General features: G+C 42.8%; 1 protein-coding gene across 1 annotated transcript in view; it reads right to left on the bottom strand.

Annotated features, from left to right (window-relative positions):
* Nucleotides 1–21,817, bottom strand: part of LOC138487325 (uncharacterized) — a 2,513,852-nt gene that overhangs the window by 2,163,909 nt on the left and 328,126 nt on the right. The window contains exon 14 of the mRNA XM_069613924.1: nt 21,682–21,785. Within this exon, the coding sequence (XP_069470025.1) occupies nt 21,682–21,785 (104 nt within the window). The remainder of the gene's footprint in view (nt 1–21,681; nt 21,786–21,817) is intronic.

The following is a 21,817-nucleotide window of genomic DNA, read 5'->3' as shown; positions in this document are numbered from 1 at the left end:
ACCCCGGAGCTGGAAAATAGGGTGCCTCTCAACCTGCGGAGACTTGCTAGATGGTCTGAGGGTCTTTTATTCATTGACCGGAGGTTATGCATCCCTTCCAAGCCCTTCCAACAAAAGATCCTGAAATGGGGTCATGACCATGCTATTTCTGGCCATAGAGGCATACGAGGTACCATTGACTTGATATCCCGTTCTTTCTTTTGGCCCTCTCTCACTCAAGACGTTAAGAAGTATTGCCGCACCTGTCAGGTTTGTGCCAAGAGTAAATATTCCACTCACAAACCTTACGGCTTGCTAGTGCAATCAGAGGCACCTGTTCGTCCCTGGTCTCAGGTTTCAACAGACTTCATAGTCGACTTACCTCCGTCCCAGGGGTTCTCTTGTTTGATGGTTACGGTGGATTCATTCTCGAAACTGGCTCACTTCCCTCCGCTTCCAGGAGTCCCATCTGCATCAGTAATGGCAGAGGTATTTCTCAAGGAGATATTTAGGTTACACGGGCTGCCAGACAAGATAATATCCGATCGGGGGAGCCAGTTTACTTCCCGTTTCTGGGGGGCCTTATGTCAGCGATTAGGTATTGAGCGGGCCCTCTCCTCTGGTTTCCACCCTCAAACAAATGGCCAAACCGAAAGACTCAATGCCTCTCTGGAACAATATCTTAGGTGTTATACTAATAGCTTGCAGGATAACTGGGTTGCCTTATTATCGACAGCAGAATTCGCATACAACAATGCCATACATACTGCCACGGGCCTTAGCCCTTTTTTCTGCACTTACGGAATACATCCTCGTGGCATTCTTCCTGTTTATAAACCCCCTTCCACCATTCCAACTATAGAATCCATTTTGGCTGACATAGCCTTAGCCCACAAGGTGGCTCAGCAGAACTTACTTTTGTCTCGAAGGAGATACAAGGGACAGACTGATCGTTCTCGTACCCCCTGTCCCGATTGGAAGGAAGGGGATAGGGTATGGTTATCTACTAAGTTCCTACCTCGGTGGCTCCACCCATCCAAATTATCTCCTAGGTATTTGGGACCTTTCAAGATTTCTAGGAGGGTTAATCCCGTGGCATATAAATTGCTGCTTCCTAAAAGTATGCATCGCATACACCCAGTTTTTCATTCCTCCCTCCTTCGTCCGGTGGATCCGGACACCCCTTCTATTAAAAAGAAAGGGATACCGGATTTAGTGCCATCCTCCCCAGAAGAGTATGAGGTATCGGCCATAGTAGATTCCAGATACAGAAAGGGCCGGCTGGAGTATTTGGTGTCCTGGAAAGGTTATCCTCGTTCTGAGGATTCCTGGGAGCCTGTCTCCCACATTCATGCTCCTATACTCACCCGACGCTTCCATAGACTCCATCCGGGTAAACCTGGTGGTATAGGTATGGGAGGGGGGTATACTGTCACGAACCGAGGAAGCTGGCGGTTGTGGTCCCGTTGGCGTATGAGCCGCCATTGAGATTGCCACCACGTTCCCATCCACCGTACTGTGACGGTCTAGTTTTTCGGAATACGCCGTTGCAAGCCTATTTCCTTGCGTTCAACCCGGAAGCCGACGCGTTGCAACCCTTCGCGTTTAGGCTTTCGGGTTAACACGCTGTTTTCCTCTAGCTCTCGCTTCCCTTCTCCCTTCCTGTTTTCCGCCTTGCTATCGCTGGACTAGCGCTCCTCTCCCTTCTTCTGTCTACTCCCTCATCTTTTCTCCGCATTTATTTACCTGTATGCCTCCATCTTACCTTCCACCGCCCAGTGCACGACCAAGAAACTCCTTCACCGGAACCCTCCAATTCCTGCGGATCTCCTCTGCAATCCATCAAGACAGGGGTTTTTTATGCCGTAAGGCTTTTTCCCCGGACCGGTCTGCTGCGGAAGGAGTGCCCCTCCTGGACCTCCTATTAACGGGTTCAGGGTGGCTTCCTCTCGCGGCCGGCCTTATCTGCACAGCAAAGAAAAAACATTGTGGCGAAAGAGGTTTGGAGCAAAACCGGAATTCGATTCAGGTGAGGAGGAGGATTTGGAGCGGGGGGACCAGGAATTGGAACCATCACAACCCGGGCCTGATAAGCACTGGCAAGCCAGTGATACCTGTAGCCTTATTAAGGGTAGCGCTTGTACAGCTGCACTACCCAGCGCATGTAACTAGGGAAAGCCTTGCAGCAGCTATTGTGGAGGACTGGTTTGTACCGAACCTGCTAGAACACGTTGCCTTTTATGTAGTCAATTACATCGTATGTCAAAGGTTTACCGCTGGGCACACACTCCAAACAATTAGAGGAGTGATTCCTCGACCGAACAGTCCTTTTCAGGATTTACATATCGACTATGTAGATATGCTACAAGTATGTAGTGGATATAGGCATATGATTGTGATGGTGTGCCCCTTTTCGAGAAAGATTGAAGCTGGTCCATGTACACACCCTGATGCCACTTGCGCTGCTATGATTTTAGCCTGAGAAGTCTTTCCTAGATGGGGACTATGTGAGGTGCTGAGATCCCACAATGGGCCCCATTTTGTTAATGAAGTATTCAAACAGATCAGCCTATTGTGTAGTATAAAACACACGTTTTCTTCTGCTTATCACCCGCAAGCGAACGGATGGTATGAGAGACTCAACGGTCTTCTCAAAGAAAGAATCGCTAAACTCAAATTGACACTGAAGAAGGGATGGCTGTATTGCCTTCCCCTTGCATTCTTGCATTATATGCATTAAGGAATCAGCCTGGGTCAGACCACCACCTCACACCCCATGAATTAGTAACAGGAAGGTGAATGAGAACGCCCCTGTCACCTCCTTCAAGGAGTAGAAGTGATGCCCAGATGACTGCACAATTGTTAGGAAATTAGCTACGTGCGTATTTAACATGTATGACCGCTAGTATCTCTGTCATTTCAGATCAACACAGGCGTAAGGGGTGTGGATCTCAGGACACAGATGAAGAACATTCAGCAACCGGATATACAGAACTACTATCTGTACCCAAGATATTTGTTGCAGACCCCGTTTTAGTACGCAACTTCAAAAGGAAGTGGCACAAACCCTGTTTTAGTGGACCATTTATCATTGAAAATATCACTCTCTCAGAAGTAAAAGTTCAAGAAAGGTATGCCTGTATTCATCTGGGTAACATGAAGCCATATGCTGGTGAGACCGATACACCCCCATCCATTAATTCAGAAGCAAAACAAGAAGGAGCAGTTCAGCATGTGCAGACTCGATCGATGATGAGGAAGCAGGACGCTAAGATTGCTGATTAAATAAATACAAGTGTGCATTTGGACTGTGGCTCGCCCCAAACACTCTTATAGATATTTTAGCAGGAGTGCAGTGATCAATGTTCTTAAGCCATAGGAATCTCTTTTATGGGACATTAGAAAGTGCTGATGTGCTAAAAATGCCAGATCTTGATTTCATATTCTACGACTGGAAAAGGGAGCAGTTCCCCAATTCATTCCTCACTGAGTTTCTCTTTGGTTAGATTCATGTCCTATCTGATGTCAATATCCATAGACTCCTTCTCGCTGTTTTTGTTTTTATACTCCGAGCTTACCCTGCTCTTGTTGGGCATAGTACTGACAGACGTACTTTTGTGCATGATCCTAAGAATGGCCCTGCGATTAGAAGATTGCTTGCAGCAATAATTGGGCAAATTCGGCAGCAACCTGAGCATCTAACAAGGCTGCCTGATTAAAAAGGGGTTTTCCTTCCTTAAAAGTAGTATACAGGCACAATGTGGATTATTGATAATAATGCAGTTCCAGAAAGTGAGCAGACTCAACGACGTGTGGAGAGACACCAGTGGTGGGGTCTCATATATTGGTGCATAATATATGTGTGCACAGCATCTATTATTGTTTTTCTGTTTTTTGCTAATTCACGCTGCTTACCTTGCTGGTCCTAGAAAGATAGGAGTCCCCTTGATTCTTCCCACACCAATGCAAAGTCAGAGGTTGCAAGGAGACCAAGGCCATATGTGATTATCCCTACACCACTGACACATGTAAAGCCACCCATTTCTCTGACAAGTGTTCCTATGATTCCCCCTGTAGGAAGGATGATGGCTGATATACTCCATGAGCATTATGCACGCATTCTTTTGGCAAGAAAGAGACCCAAGGGAAGTGCAAGGGAAGATGATTATGAGTTAAATAATTATCTAGGTAGTACAGCACATTTGGGGAACAACATGTGGTATTAACATATGCAAGTGGGAAAGAGAACCTCTGAGGAAGATTGCTATGAATGTGTTCTCCTACCTTATGCTATGGGGAAATCCAAGATATTCATAGCTATTTAAATAGATGTCCAGACAGCTCATTGCCTAACTCACCTTGTACTCTGCCATACAAGAGGTCAATTCCAGGGTTGAACAGCATCCTTGGTATGGGTGACGGAATGGTCAGCTCTAGAAGAAGATGATAGGTTCAAGATTTAAAGACAAGAGCACACACCAGAGATCATGTGATAAGATAAGAGCAGCCTGGAATGAAGGGAGGAGGAATCAGATGGGAGATAAACAAGAAGCTTAATTGTCAAGGAAAAACTGATGAAGAAATACAAAGATGCAAGGAGAGAGGGCAAATGCAGATCTGGGGAACATTACTTTCTCCAGATGGCTGGGAAGGAGGCATAGTCGTATGTAGCGCTGTGCAGTAACAGGACATCACAAACCGGTAATAGATTGTGTGGAAAAAGGATGCAAACCTCTATGGCCGAAGCTTGCAAAGTTGTTGACAGGGGTTGAGGACAAAGGAGGCCTGTTGCAAATAATGCCTCTGGCTAGTGCAGAGCTATGCTTCAGAAACAATGGCACAAGAATAGTTGGAGAGAATCAGCAGTGCGGTCAAATCTTTGATGTACCAGGAATGAAGGATCGAACAGTAGTGATAATGGACCACTACTGTGCCTGCGCATCCAGAGCATACATGAAGCTTCACAGTGCTTGGGGAGGACTATGTTATATAGTGATTGTTCATGTTTCAGCATTGGTGATACCAAACAGTGGCCTGAATATTGGAGAATTTCCAAAAGCAGATGCTCACCTGAGAAAGAGGAGTTCATTTGGATTTCTCAGTCAAAAAAAGAGAGAGAGCTACTTCTCAGCTAAATCAATAGAAGCTTTCAATGACATTCCGTATGAACACAGGTTGTTCAGCCAGATTTCAGTGATATTCACGGCAATCTTCATGCCAGGGATCCAAACGATGGCTAATGCCGGATGGTTACAGATAACCAGATGGGAGCTCAACACTACAATAAAGGGATTGAATGCTATCAAGGAAGACCTGAGAGCCATAAGACTGATGACTTTTCAGAATGTATATGTCTTGGATATGATTATAGCTATGGATGGTGGTGTTTGCGCCAAAATTGGAGAATCATGTTGCACATTCACACCTTCTCATGATGAAGAGAATGGGACCTTGACAGAGGCCATAACGATGCTTACGAACCTACATGTCAAGATGGAAGATGAAGTAGAAGACATTGCTGATGACAGCTGGTTTGCATCAATCTTCTCATGGGTTCCACAGTGGAGGGCAAATATCTTCAAGTTTCTTGGAGCCTTTTTGGTGATGATCATGTTTGGATTCTGTGTGATCAGAATAATAATCACACAGTGCAAGAAGACAGTGAAGAAAGCAACAGGAATGAAGATCATGATTGATGTCGAGCCAGGGTTTGGACCCAAACAGTTGACAGACGAAGAAATCATAGACTATGTAAAGGCCAGTATTCATGCACCTGAGGGAACAAAGTTCCTGTATCCGAGAGACCACAAGAAGTATGTGGAAAGATGGATCTACTGCAACCGGAATGAGCAATGTAGTCTTATGACTGAGTGTTGATGAACATGTGAAATCAGCAGGAAGTCTGAAAGGAGTGATAAAGATATGGATTCCAAAGAAGCACTTCTTCAGAAAAGGATGTCTAGATGTGAAGACTGATGGGTGAGTGGTTCATAAATAAACCAGAGAGGGGAGTGTAGAAGAGGAGCCAAGTACCTCTACCGGAAGTCCCGCCCCCATTCTGCCTATATGTTGGCAGCTGGAAATTGTGACATGCACAAAGCCAATAATGGCCCCTATACCATGAAGAGACCTTGAAACAAGGTATCCATTGAGAAAACCCTAAATGTATCTGCGAAGAACTGACAGTCTTCTGAGTGAAGTTCCAGAAGAAGTGTGAAAATGAATGAAAGAGAAGACTGGTGACGATACATAAAGCAGAGATGACGCACCAAGAAGAGATGCCAATGAAGAAAGAATATTGACCGTGTAGAATCTGATTGCGAACTAAAGAATTGAGCAACGTTTTATGAGTGGAGTGAAGATTATACGTGCAAAGAAGCACTGAAGAAAATGCCAAGCCATTTCATAAATGTACAGATGCAGTAACGCAAGTAGATAAAGTAATCATAAGGCTGGCTATACGTATTGAATAGACTGCAGGCGGTGCCGCCAATATATATGTGTGTATAGGATCAGGATGTTCCACAACGTATTTTAGCAAACTTGGACCCTGTGAATGAAGGGCTGAAAGTGTGGCGCAGCAGAATAGAATAGCTAATGGCGTAGGAAGATTTGCAAAGGCTTGCCTGGCCCAGTGTCAAGAGTCAGGGCCGCCAAGAGCCTGGTTATCTGCTTGAGAAGACACAATGAATGTGAGAAGCGAGCTGAGCTCCTGTTTGAGGTTTAATGGAAAAACACTAGAAGTGCCAGGTTTTCTTCATCTAATAGCATTAAATACAACAGAGCTCAAAACGTGGTCTCTAGTCACATGGTCAGATGAAAATAGACTTTGGGACGAGCTACACCAAGACCAGAAGATAAGACCATGCCTTCACTCCCCTTTATTCTCAGGCACAGTTAGCCTTTGCAAGGCTGAGTTCAAATGCAGTAATTGAATGGCAGACTGCAGGAGTGATGATGATGGATGTTGGGCTAATTGGATGGGGAGACATGGCCAGGCCAACCCCTCAGCACCTGCGGTACCAGCTTGCGTGCTGCTAGCGAGTGGAATATTTCAGAAGGGTACAAGCATGCCAACCAATTGTAGAGGGCCACGTAGCAAGGAGCCCTATAGTTTGAGAAGCCAATAGAAAGTTGTGTATTTTCATGACACAGAAGATGACTTGCACTTGGGGTGGGCTTAGTTGTCAATCTGACCTTGAGACCTAATCATGATCTTCGCCCTTATAGAAAGTATACTTTAAGCCTATCACATCCCCTAGTAGGTTTTCTTAATTTGCCACGTAGTATGACATCACTTATGAGATTTTTCAGTATAAAGTTGTGGATTTTTTCATTAAATGTTTGGAGGAACTCTTGAGTGAGAATGCTGTACCGCATCCGTTGATGCCCATTGTACTCGCTGTTTCAACTTGCAAATAAAACCGCTGTGTTTTTGCCAAACTTGATGAGTCAGTCTGATTATTGATGTATGAGTATGATCTGCATCCCCATCCATCTCAGATACTGTTACCTCATCTTAAAGGACCTCCGGGTTCAGCTATATATATAATAATGGAGTTGGAGTCTTTCTGTGGTGACCATTGTTGGAGGCAGAGTTGTGACAGAACACAAAAGCACACACACAGCGAGCAACATGCACAGTGTGCGTAGTGTGTTCTAGCAGTGTTCTGGCAGAGGAGGCAGGGATTTTCCCCCCACCCATTGCAGAGCAGGTTGTCTTTGGTGGGTTGTCTTTGGTGGACTGCAACATAACAGCATTTTGCTTCCTATGCAGTAAGTCGACTTACACTAAGAAGCTCCTCCTCACGACGGAGGTAGGAACTTAAAGGTTATTCTGCTAAACACCCTAGTCTGGTATGCCGGGTAAGGCACCCCCACGCAACAAAGTTAGTAACATATGTAAAACCAAACCTTATTACCTCGGACCAGGCAAACAAGCACTGAATAGTAAAGTTGCTTTATCACGTCAACCTGTGATTGGTACTGAAAACGATATGGCTACACAGACACCGGACAAGAGGCATATAGGCCAAAAAGCAGGAGAAAATTACAACGTTTTAACCGAAGGCAAGCACAGTGGCAGCGGCGCCAGACACATTAGCAGAGAGGGATTCAATAAACAAGTCATGTGGTATGTCCTATCAGGAAATTGACAGCAACTCACTTTTGATACTTTGGTATGCGCTCCACAATAGCATATTACCCGGACCGAGTAATTTCACCAACCCTGAGGACTATCGGACGACGGCCGGTGTAAATTAACTAAGTGAAGTACAGCTTCCTCCTAGTGACCGTCAGGTACTGTCAGGTACTGTCAGGTTGGAGTGACATATTCTTTACATACAGTATCATATACTCATTTACATTGGGGCAGGGGAGACACATATTTAGTATAGAAAGGTTTTAGGAAGTTATTATGGGTTATATTTTTAAACAGCCAATTTTGCCCTTAACCTTCATTGCAGTCTATGGAGATTGCCCCAAGCCAAGATGGAGGTTCTCAGTCTAAATTCTGATTGGCTGGAGATTGTTTATAGGGAGGACAATGAACATTCTAAACTGCCTTTCATCGTCCTTGCCCAGCTGAGAGGTCGTGTGCCTTGTTGCTCCTGCTTAACTTTGTCAAGGGTGACAAGTTTCTAGCAGTTGAGCGGAAGATCTGAAAGTATAACAGGAGTCGTGTTTGGAGTTTGGTGGAGACACAGGACAGGAGTCAGAAACTTCAATTTTTTCTGAGAAAAGAAGTTTTCAAGTCTTATTCACAAGATAAGTGACTTTCCAGTTTTGTTGAACTTTGTAAAAAGGTTATATTTATCTAAGGGATTGAAATCGCAAATCTGTATCTAAAAAGATTGAAGCGCGTACGTTTGTTTTTATCGCTACGTGTCAAATCAAACTAGCGCGTGAGCTTTTTGTCCGTTACTTTGCGCCCGCGCGTGTGTCTCTGCGCGTGAGAGCGAAGCGCGAGCGTGTACTTTGGACTCGCGTTTACTGTTCGTTTACGCAAGGGTTTTTTCTGCGTGATAAAATAAGCGCGTGTGTATTTTGCGCGTGTACGTATTTATTCTTGAGTTGGACTTTAGCGCGAGTGCTTTTTACCCGCGAATTGAATAGTCAGCGCGTGAGCGTATTTTCCGCGTCTTGGAGGGAAGCGTGTTTATTTTTAACGCGTCTTGGACTTTAGCGCGAGTGCGTTTTTTCCCGCGAACTTGATTGTTAACGCGAGTGCGTATTTCCCGCGATTTGGAGAAAAAGCGCGTGATTTTATTTTTCCTGCTGTTTCTGGCTTTCCACGTGAAGATTCCATCGCAAGTTAAATTTGTTCCTGAGAAAAAGACTCTCTACAAAGAAAATATTAAAAACAAATACAAGAACTTAAAAGAACTTCCTAAATCTTACTTGAAGACCTTGTTCAAGAATCTTAGAGTTGAGCAGACTAACTACAAAGTTAAATTACATTCATGGACCTACTGAGAAGGCTGAATTATCTATAAGATTCTGGTCCACAAGTAAGGAAGTCTTGTCTGCTTTTCACTTCTCTGGGCATTCTGAAGAGAAGAACCAGGTATGGTTTTTAAACTATTTTGGTAAAGGATTTAGAGTTTGTTAGTATAGTAACCCATGAGTAATGAGGTATATTGCATGTTTATGTTTTAACTACAGGTGAAGAACCAGCGAGTTGATAGCTTCCAGCCTGGTGTTTGTTTCTTTGTCCCTTCCCCCTTTCCCCTGAAAGTGAGGTAAACTGAGCAGTTATATTTATGTCAGCTCAGAGTGCCACATTTTGGGTGGATTGTCGGGGGTTCAGCAGCTTCTGCAGACACCATGTTCTCAGCATGACAGTATGAAAGGCCTATAAAAAAAAAGGGTCTGCCCAAGCTGTTATGAACCCCGACGAGACAACCATGGAGGCATTGGGAGTAATGGTTAGGGAAATGAGAGAAGAGTTACGGGTGGCTCATCAGGAGTATTCAAGTCTTTGTCAAAGAATGGATGAGTTCAATTTAAAGGTAACCCAAATACAAGAAAGAGAAGGTGAAGTTTCGGAAGGTGCAGGAAACCCACCTGAGTAGGTAAGAGTAGAAGAAGAACAAGAACCTAGGCTTCCCAGGGGGGCAGAGAGAGGTTTAGGAACTTTAGTTATGCCTGTACCTTTGGCAGCTCCAGAACGTTTCTTAGGAGATTCTAGAAAGTTTCAAATCTTTCAGACTCAGTGTGAATTGCATTTTCTAAGTCGTCCAGAGTTGTTTTCCACAGATGCTTCAAAGGTAACATTCATCTTATCATATTTATCTGGAGAAGCTTCTGCGTGGGGAAGTCTTTTGGTTAGTCAAAAGAATTTGGCTTTGAATAATTATTCCCTTTTCCAGATAGAATTTAAGAAAATGTTTGATAAGAGACAGTTATCTTTAGAGGTTGATGGAGAATTACTGGAACTGCGCCAGGGAGGAAAGGAGTTCATTTCTTATATCACTCAATTTAGAACTTTAATTTTAGAAAGTAAATGGCCAGAGGAGAAGAGGGCTTCCTTATTTTATAGGGGCTTAAAGGATGAGTTAAAAGATGCTCTGGCTGGAGTTTTGGAGCGACCAAATACTTTAGATGCCTTAATTGATTTGGTGGTACAGTTGGATTTTCGTTTAACAGAAAGACGTTCTGAACGTAGACGTACTCAGGGAGAGGTTAGGTTTCCGGGAAGAATGGAGAGGCCTAAAGTTGAGGTGGTGAACAGAGAAGTGAAGTCAAAGATAATTGACCAGCAGAGCCGGGTGAGAGGTCCGTTGTCCAAGGAAGAGAAGGCAAGAAGAAGGGAGAATAATTTGTGCTTATACTGTGGTAGGAGTGGTCAATTTCTTGAAACCTGTCCTTTTACCCCCAAGAAGATCTCCAAATCTTCAGGCAGAGTACAACAAGTGGCAAACACAATACAGACAGCGGTTCCTCACATAACGGTGAACATATCCTTGATGTTTGAAAAGGTATTTTTAGGTTCTGGGCCAATTATTATTGATCCAGGAGCTACGGGTAATTTTATGGATAGAGGATTGGCTAAAACTCTAGGTGTTCCTATAGTTGCTAAGAAAGAAATGGAGCAGGTCAGAGCAGTTGATGGGACATCTCTTTCTTCAGGTCCAATCACTCATAATACAGAGTTACTTGAGATGGAGATGACTGGAGGTCATAAAGAAAATATCTCTTTTGAGTTAATTGACGCTCCAATCTTGAAAATTATTTTGGGTATGCCCTGGCTTACACTTCATAATCCCAGAATTGATTGGAGTGCAAGAATTGTATCCTTAGAATCAACCTTTTGTCAGGAACATTGTCTTTCAGGAAAATCTTTTGAAGAGAAAGAAAAAGTTGTGAATTCCGTTTCATTCTCGCTTGCAGAAAGAGGGGCAATAGGTTTTGACATTGGAGCAGTTGTGGGTGAACTTCCAACTTGTTATCAGGATTTTTGGGATGTTTTTGATGAAAAGGAAGCTGGAGAGTTGCCTCCTCATACGCCTTTTGACTGCAAGATAGAGTTGGAGCCTGGAGCTATTTTACCAAGCAGTAGGGTTTATGCCTTAACTGAAAAAGAGAATGATTATTTGAAAGAATATTTAAAGGAAAATTTGGCTAAGGGATTTATTCGGCACTCTCAATCGCCGGCAGCCTCACCATTGTTCTTTGTGCCTAAAGCTGATGGTTCTCTCAGAACTTGTATAGATTACAGGGCAGTAAATAGAATGACAGTGAAAAATCGGTATCCTCTCCCTCTCATTTCAGAAATGTTAAATCAAATCCAAGGTGCAACCATATTTTCTAAGTTGGATTTACGTGGAGCTTATCATCTTGTAAGGTCCAAGAGGGGGATGAGTGGAAGACGGAATTTAAAACCAGATTTGGCCTGTACGAGTACCAAGTGATGCCTTTCAGTCTTTGCAATGCCCCAGCGGCTTTTCAATTTTTTATCGATGAGGTTCTTCGGGAATTTCTTGATGTTTTTGTTATCGTCTATATTGACGACATTTTGATTTTTTCACAGAATTTGGAGAAACACAAAATTCACGTTCGACAGGTCTTGAGGAAATTGAGAGAGAATAATCTTTTCGCTAAATTGGAGAAGAGTCAGTTCCATACGGATTCGGTAGAATTTTTAGGATTTGTGATTACTCCTTGTGGTCTGGAAATGAATCCAAAAAAGGTGGAAGCTGTTCGTGATTGGCCTACTCCAACTAAGGTGAAGGAGATCCAGAGCTTTTTGGGATTTGCCAATTTTTACTGAAGATTCATTGAAGGCTTCTCCAGTTTAGTAGCTCCAATTACTCGACTTTTAAGAAAAGGAGTTCCATTTGTTTGGGAAGCTAAGGCTGATGAGGCTTTTCAAATGTTGAAGGAGAAATTCATTACCTCTCCTATTTTGATTCATCCTGATACTTCCAAACCATTTTTTGTAGAGGCTGATGCTTCCAATGTGGCAATGGGAGCAGTGTTGTCTCAGAGGCATAATGTTACAGGACAATTACATCCAGTGGCTTACTTTTCTAAGAGATTTTCACCTGCAGAGGAAAATTACACCATTTCAGACCGAGAGCTTCTTGCTATCAAAGCAGCATTTGAAGAATGGCGACATTTTTTAAAAGGAGCACATCACACTGTGACTGTATTAACTGACCACTGAAATTTACTCTTTTTGAAGACAGCAAAAACTCTGACACCTCGACAACTTAGGTGGTCATTATTTTTTGCGGATTATGACTTTATAGTTACTTTTAAGCCAGGTAATCAAAATAAAAAGGCAGATGCTCTGTCACGGCAGTTTCCAGAAAGTGAGGTTAAGTCGGTCTGTGAGCCTCTTCCATTGATCGCTCCAGAACGTTTTGTTCTTGCTTGGGTTGAAAAGGAGAACGAAATCTTCAAGAAAGTAAGGGAATCCATTTCTGAGACACAACTTGAAGATTGGGTTCGTTTGGATCCAGCTCGCAAAATTAAAGATGGTTTACCTTATTTAGATGACAGACTCTATTTACCATCAATTGAACTTAGAGAAAAAATGTTGAAGGAGTGTCACGAATCAGTCTTGGCAGGACATCCAGGGTATCGGAAGACTCTTGAGTTGATCAGAAGAAATTTTTGGTGGGAACGAATTCGACAAGATACCCTTAATTTTGTTAAGACCTGTGAAATTTGTGCTAGATCTAAGAATCTCATCGGAAAGCCTTCTGGGTTATTGGAGCTGTTACCAGTTCCACCGCGGCCTTCGTACTCAGTGTCTTTAGATTTCATCACGGATCTTCCAGAAGATAAAGGTTGTACTTCGGTATTGGTTGTAGTTGATTTACTCACTAAAGAAGCACATTTCATTCCAATGAAGGGAGAGGTTACCGCTGATAGTTTAGCTCATAGTTTCTTGCAAGAAGTGGTAAGATTACATGGAATTCCCAGTCAGGTCATCTCAAATAGAGGTTCTCAATTTATTTCTAAGTTTTGGAGAGCTTTTTGTAAGAGATTGGGAGTGGAGGTATGTTTATCATCAGGTTACGATCCAGAAACCAATGGGCAGGTAGAAAGGATAAATCAGGAGTTGGATAAATATTTGAGGTGTTATCTGCAGACAGGTGAAGAGTGGGTAGATTTGTTGTGGGTTGCAGAATTTGCATATAACAACTGTAGTAAGGATGCCACCTCTATGTCTCCGTTTTATTTGGGACGAGGTTTTCATCCTCGTTTTCTTAGTATTGAGATTAATAATGATTCAGGAAACCCAGAAGTCGAAAGGAGACTAGAAGTTATGAAAAGAAATTTGGAAAAGGCAAAAGGGGTGTTGGTGGAGAGTAAACAAAAATACAAAGGGTTTGCTGACCGTAAAAGAAAGATTAGTCCTCAATATAGTGAGGGAGATTTGGTGTGGTTATCAACCAAGTTTTTGAGAATTACAGGAAGAAATAAGTTTTGTCCTCGTTTCGTAGGACCGTTTGTTGTTGAAAAGGTGATTAATCCAGTGGCTGTTCGTCTTAAATTACCCAGTCATATGAAAACTCATCCAACTTTCCAAGTTAGTTTATTAAAACCTGTGGTTAAAGGAACTAGATTAACACCTACTCCTTCGGCAGTTGTGATTGAGGAAGATGCTTCCGAAGAATTTCTGGTTAAGAGAATTCTGGACTCTAGAGGAGTAAGAGGAAAGCTACAGTCTCTCATTGATTGGGAGAGCTTTGGTCCTGAAGAGCGCACTTTGGAGAAAGCAAGTGATGTGCATGCTCCTCGTTTGGTAGAAAGATTCCATAAAAAATGTCCATTGGAGAGTGGCCCAGGGACTGGGCGTTAGGAGGGGGGGTACTGTCAGGTACTGTCAGGTTGGAGTGACATATTCTTTACATACAGTATCATATACTCATTTACATTGGGTCAGGGGAGATACATATTTAGTATAGAAAGGTTTTAGGAAGTTATTATGGGTTATATTTTTAAACAGCCAATTTTGCCCTTAACCTTCATTGCAGTCTATGGAGATCGCCCCAAGCCAAGATGGAGGTTCTCAGTCTAAATTCTGATTGGCTGGAGATTGTTTATAGGGAGGACAATGAACATTCTAAACTGCCTTTCATCGTCCTTGCCCAGCTGAGAGGTCGTGTGCCTTGTTGCTCCTGCTTAACTTTGTCAAGGGTGACAAGTTTCTAGCAGTTGAGCGGAAGATCTGAAAGTATAACAGGAGTCGTGTTTGGAGTTTGGTGGAGACACAGGACAGGAGTCAGAAACTTCCATTTTTTCTGAGAAAAGAAGTTTTCAAGTCTTATTCACAAGATGAGTGACTTTCCAGTTTTGTTGAACTTTGTAAAAAGGTTATATTTATCTAAGGGATTGAAATCGCAAATCTGTATCTAAAAAGATTGAACCGCGTACCGTACGTTTGTTTTTATTGCTACGTGTCAAATCAAACTAGCGCGTGAGTTTTTTGTCCGTTACTTGCGCCCGCGCGTGTGTCTCTGCGCGTGAGAGTGAAGCGCAAGCGTGTACTTTGGACTCGCGTTTACTGTTCGTTTACGCAAGGGTTTTTCTGCGTGATAAAATAAGCGCGTGTGTATTTTGCGCCTGTAGGTATTTATTCTTGATTTGGACTTTAGCGCGAGTGCTTTTTACCCACGAATTGAATTGTCAGCGCGTGAGCGTATTTTCCGCGTCTTGGAGGGAAGCGTGTTTAATTTTTATCGCGTCTTGGACTTTAGCGCAAGTGCGTTTTTTCCCGCGAACTTGGTTGTTAACGCGAGTGCGTATTTCCCGCGATTTGGAGAAAAAGCGCGTTATTTTTTTTCCCCGCGGTTTCTGGCTTTCCACGTGAAGATTCCATCGCAAGTTAAATTCGTTCCTGAGAAAAAGACTCTCTACAAAGAAAATATTAAAAACAAATACAAGAACTTAAAAGAACTTCCTAAATCTTACTTGAAGACCTTGTTCAAGAATCTTAGAGTTGAGCAGACTAACTACAAAGTTAAATTACATTCATGGACCTCTGAGAAGGCTGAATTATCTATAAGATTCTGGTCCACAAGTAAGGAAGTATTGTCTGCTTTTCACTTCTCTGGGCATTCTGAAGAGAAGAACCAGGTATGGTTTTTAAACTATTTTGGTAAAGAATTTAGAGTTTAAGGTTAGTATAGTAACCCATGAGTAATGAGGTATATTGCATGTTTATGTTTTAACTACAGGTGAAGAACCAGCGAGTTGATAGCTTCCAGCCTGGTGTTTGTTTCTTTGTCCCTTCCCCCTTTCCCCTGAAAGTGAGGTAAACTGAGCAGTTATATTTATGTCAGCTCAGAGTGCCACATTTTGGGTGGATTGTCGGGGGTTCAGCAGCTTCTGCAGACACCAGGTTCTCAGCATGACAGTGACACGCAAAGGTCCTCAGGGAGTCCTAATTTAGTGTACGACACCAGTGAGGAGTTAGCTTCAATTCAATCTGGCATTGAGCTGCTCCTCAATACAAGTAACAACTCTGGCAACGTGGGTACCTCCCCAACCTCACAGCCTGACGTATTAAATTTAGCTGTCAAGATTTTATTGAAACTTTGTGGCACAATACATGAAGATCTTAAACGTCAGAGTAAAGTGATTCTACAATTGCAAGATTTGATTGTTCCATTCGCATTTCAAGTGGACACGGGCGCCTTGGAAAGCGTTCCAAATTCCCAGCAGAATGAACAGGGAATTGAATACTGCTTAAATCAATTCATATGTACCCAGTCCGAAAAGGAGGCTCAATCTCCTTCCCCCTACCCAACACGTAAACAGCAACGCCAGGTTAAAGGTTTGCAGGAGAGAGTGACCAAATGCAAAAGTCCACTGTAGAGGCTACTGAGCATCCTTTAAACTCTACGCTGAACCCTGTAAACAAACTCAGACTGAAGAAGCTGAGGAAGAAAGCTGCTCATAGGAAAAGGAGGTCCAATCCACAATCAGGCACCCTCACTAGCTGGCTGTCGAAAGAAGATGATATAGCTCCTCCAGTTGCAGAAAGACCAGCCAAAGACAGTGATTGTGAGGAACTTGACTTGTTATTGGCCCAAATAAGTTCTACTTCTCATGCCATAGTGACGGGGAGGACGCGGTTATTTCACAGGCTGCCAAGCAGGTTACCAACAGTGATCTAATGGCCAGTACACTGTTTGACTCGAAGGTATTCACTATTGGGCCTGCGATTGAGTCTAAAACCACCCAACACCTAAATTGTTCGTCATTGCTTTGTCGCCTTTATAAAGTACCATCACTCAGGTTACTATCCTCTTGTGACTTCGGATTTGTTGAACCTATGACCAGGTCTGCTGGGAACCTGTCTCAAATTCACTGCTGTTTACCAGAAACAGCAGCACTGGTACGGAGTCATTATGCTGCTTAATTAAAATAGTTGGGCTTCCTACTTGACACAAAACTTGAAAGCGTGAAGGGATTGACTTGCTGCCCTCAATGCTCTTGCCAGAAAGTCCCACACAAGGCCAAGTATTTTACAAACCTCAATTCAAAGGTGCTTGTGAAGGCTGGGGGTTCCTATGATGATGATCAAGGCTGCCAGTGGCTTCAGCGGTTTTTATCAAAAGCTGGTTTAAGTAAATGACGCCTCATAATTCTAAGTTGGAACTCATGTGGTTTTTCACATCTACTCACCAACGTTGGCTCCATGCAGGAAATAGCTGCACACAACAGCATTATCCTCCAAGAGACCCTAGCATCATTCGATCTCAAGATAGATGGGTACACTTTCTACCAGACGCTTGCAACAAAGGGTTCCTGGGGCAGATCAAAAGGCAGACAATTGATTGGTATTAAGAACAACATAATGGGCCTCATCATGAGTTGGGCAGTATCCCGGCGGTATTACTGCTGGGTTACTGCCCGCGCGAATAGCGTTACCACCAAACGGCCCGGCGCTATTACCGCCGGATCAAGGGTTGGGCTGGTTACTGTGATTCCCCATTGCACCCGAAAATTGGCATTTTTTCAGCGGACCCTTAAATGCAGCGGTAATAGCATAACCACCGCATTTAAGGGCTACCGCCCAACTCGTGATGAGGCCAAATATCTTTATTGTACTTGCCTAAGGACTCTGGGGGGAAGGTTCTGACGGATGAAGTAACATTTGTAATGGGTGATCTGTGTAAGCGTTTGTTGATTGTCAACATTTCTGATCCTGGGGGATCTGGTTTCTGATGTCGTTTTTAAGCATTAAGACTCAATTCTAATCCAGTGGGGAGACCTGATAGTTGACAATCTAGGGCTGCTATGTGGGGGAATGGAATGCCAGGTGTGTTGACAGGAAATGTGGTCCAAAGCACAAAAATGTTAATTTAAAATGTACTATGCAATTTCACGCCTCCAATGTGCACAGTAGTTAGCATATCACAAAGAGTGGGAAATCACAATGCTGCATGCGAGAAAGGAGGGAGATTGGCTTGGGGCTTATATGTGGACCAGTGGTAATAAACAGTCTACACTGGATTACTATAGCGAGAATTATCCCCTGCTAGCAATGGTGTCATCTATGAAAATTGCCCAAAATACACACAGTGACCACGCCACACCAATATTAGAGTTTACTTTCAGCTATGGTGAAATCTGTGCACAATTGTGTGGGGACTTGCAAGTGAACGCTGCTGGTGCACAAACTGCACAAAAAAGTTCCCAGCAGGAAGGTATGATTGGCGAACTTTGAAGGGTAAAACAGCTAATGATACTGAACCCTGGTTAAGCAACACTGCACATAATGTGGGCACGGGTGGCCCGTTTCCAGCTTTTGATAGTGGCTCGAGAAACATCCCGAAATTTGACATAGAGATCCGAAACCCTAAATGATTTATGAGGAGGGCCATTAGGGTGTTGAAAACTAGATTTTAAGGTAGTGTTTTGACCAATGCAGCAAATGGTGAAATTGCACTTATTGGTTAAAAGCCCACAAAGCAAAAGTGAATAGGAAGAACTGGGAAAAATGTGTTTGTTTTCCAAAGCCATGACTATCAACAATATGGCAGACGTTGGCTTTGTCTAAGGAAACCACGGGGAAAAAATGATAAATCTCATTCAAGGACAGGTTTGGGCCACTTATGTGAGTAAGAAATTCCTAAGCTCTTCCTCTAATACTGACCAGGTTGATACAGTTGAAGACTGGCCTTTACCATTGAGTCAAAAGGCGATCAAAGAGACAATTATAAAATTCAAGCCCTCAAGATCGCCTGAGCCGAATGGCTTAGCCAACGTGGTTTTGAGGGCCGACCCAGAGAATCGGGCACACATATTGTTAACGTTGTTTGCCAGTGTTTGCAGAGAGTGCTCAGTGCCGTCCTAACGGCAGCAATCTGTGATGGTACCAGTGTTCAAGAAAGGCGATCGGCTGGACGTTAATAATTATAGATTGCTGTCTATGATGGACGTCACCGGGAAGCTCTTTGCAACTTTGGTTCTGAAGGAATTGTCGTCTTGGGCTGATACTAACTCGATTCTTCACACTTTTCTGACAGGATTTCGAGCCGGTTCAGGTACATCACACAATGTTATAGCACTTGATCAATCATCTCATACACAAAGCCCGTTGTAAGGGTGCTCCGGCTTTATAAGTGGTATATGTTGACTTTAAGAAAGCTTTTGGCCAGGTCAAAAGGCTCACTTCATGGTCCAAGCTGAAGAGACAGGGGTGCCCGCCATGGTTACACATGGATGCTGAATTTCATACTAATAATCAAGCTCGGTTGTGTTTGGATAACCATGGGCAGTGACATCTTGGGTCCAGTTCAGCAGGGGAGTCAATCAGGGGTGTGTGTTGGCTCCCCTGCTGTTTAATATTTATATATTGGACCTTCCGGCTCTGTTAGAGATCAAAGCATTGTTCCCTCCGAGGATTGGTATGGTCCCCATTTTGTCCATGTTATACGCTGATGATTTGATCATGTTTACTCAAACTATTTCTGATATGAGATCATTGTGCAATGAACTGGCTAAGTTTGCGACTGAACATGACTTGGCCATTAACTTGGACAAATCCTAGATCATGCTAATAACGAACAAAAGGGTGAACAGGGTAAGACTGGAAATAGATCTTTGTGTAGTCAACTACACAGCAACCTATAAGTACTTGGGTGTTGAAGTTGGCCCCTCTGGTAATGAGGCACTGATTAAGAACAAAATCTGGAGGTCCAACCAACTAACGGCACAAATATCATCAGTGTCCAGGACCCAGGCTGGATTCTCCTTTGCTGGGATTAACCAGCTTTACAAACAAGGTTTCTGCCCTGCGGTTCTGTATTGCTTTGAGGTTCTGACATTACCCGATTTAAATTGGCTGGACCGGATTGAGGGAGCTTTCTGGCGGAAGCTCTTGGGTTTATGACCTTCCTACCCGATTGAATCTGTTCGCTTAGAATTGGGTCTTACATCATTGTGTGGTATGGTGCTGAGAGGTAGAGGTCTACTACACATAAGCATCTAGAACGAATCCTGTGTGTAGACTACTGAACTGTTTGGGTGAACCCACTGAGAGGTCTACCCTTACTAATGGCAGGAATTACGATAACCTGATTAGGGTGCTTTTTGAACAGATTGAGCGGCACCCTAAATTCAAAGGCGATAATAAGCACAGGGAGTTAGTAAGGTCTTTTAAGAAGAAACTCAACCTATGGGACTGGCACAAGAATGATTCTCATTTAGCATGGCTAAAAAGATGGGAGGCTGTATAAAAGATAACACTTGTACAGGAAGACGCAGCCTTACCTGCTATTGTGTCTGGACCCTGAAATTGGGTGTTTCCTATTCTGCGAACAAATAAACTTTATCCATTTGCGGCTCCCAAATGGGTATGGATGCCAAGGAACAATTCTGCCGGATGTGCAGGCTCCCACAAAAGGTTGAAACAGCCAAACACGTCCTCACGAAGTGTAAAGAGTTGGGTAAAGTATACATGTGCAATTTGAATGGATTGGTTCACTCATATGAACACATTAAAACTGAAGCCTTCTCTCCAACTGCCATTCAATCGAGTATGGAAGTACGCTAAACAACAGCTCGACGACAAGGTTTAGGCTGCATGGTATTCTCCCAGTGTGTCTGTTTGCTTTGGCTGACATGTAGAGCCCCCCCACCCCCTAAATTGGAAGCATGAACACGTTAACTACACCTTTATTTTGCCAATATAGTGTAACCTAACACACGGATTGTGTGTATTGTTAATGTGTTTCATTAACCTGTTCTTTAGTTGATGTTCCTTCTATGAGTAAGGACTATGTTTTACTGCCTGTTTTCATTTGTATTGTATTGTATTGTTTTCAGTATATGTTCTCTGTATGAAACGATGTTATTATGTATTACTTGTATTAACTTATTCAATTATTTGTGTAAAGCTCATTTAGCTATATCACAATAAATATTAATAATAATAAATAATTAATATCAATTATTATTACATCCGTTTACATAGGATATTTTTCGTTTTTGAAAATATAACGCTTTGCGCAAGAATTAATATTTAAAAATAATTAGGAATAGCTTTGATATTTTTGCGCTCTTTATTTTTGTTTCATTATTACTGATCACATGACTTTTAATTGCACTTAAGTTTCACCTCTTCTTTTTTATCATGGGGTATTTTTCATAGGCTATTTTAAAAAAGAATGTTTTAAACTCCACTGAGGAACACTGGTTACCTATATCTCCCTAACAATTAGAAATATTCGACAAGGGTCCCTTGCACGCTGTCCCAGCTGCACTCACTGAAGATGCTTAGCCTGGCTGGAAAACTTCTGTGGTTACTTGTGTTCCCGTGCAGAGTCTACCTGGCCTTGTAGTTCGGTGAGGCAGCACCCTATGAGCACAGGCCTAAGACTTATGTCCATATGTTTGGTCCACTCCTGAAATGTCACAGGCGGGTTAAAGCAACATGGAAAAGAAAGTTGCCATTCATTATGGTGGATTCAAAGTTTTTCATTCACCACATTTGTGTTTGTAGTGGGCCTCGAAATGGTGTGCATGAATTGGAAATGTCATCCAAACCTATGTACAACGGTCTCCTAACAAAAATGCATGTGGTTCACCTTATAACATAACCAGTGTACTAAAGAAAAAATAAATAAGCTCTTTATAGAACGAGAATGAATGTCAAACAGAAAATAAAAGCAGTTGAATGATAAAAAAAATTGCAGAAAACTACATACGTACAAAAATATATGTATGCATTACCTGACGAATTCCTCAAGTGTCTCTCCATAGAGGTTCCTCAGTTTCCAGCCCAGGTCTCCTTCAAGAGAAACTGGTGAAACTGTCCTGAGCTTCATCATTGGTTGCTTTGTTTAAGAGAATGAAACCATTAATAATC

Source organism: Ambystoma mexicanum, chromosome 9 (assembly GCF_040938575.1).
Source record: "Ambystoma mexicanum isolate Mex_15411 chromosome 9, UKY_AmexF1_1, whole genome shotgun sequence".
In the NCBI taxonomy this organism is placed as follows: Eukaryota; Metazoa; Chordata; class Amphibia; order Caudata; family Ambystomatidae; genus Ambystoma; species Ambystoma mexicanum.
This window is presented reverse-complemented; position numbering and strand designations above follow the sequence as displayed.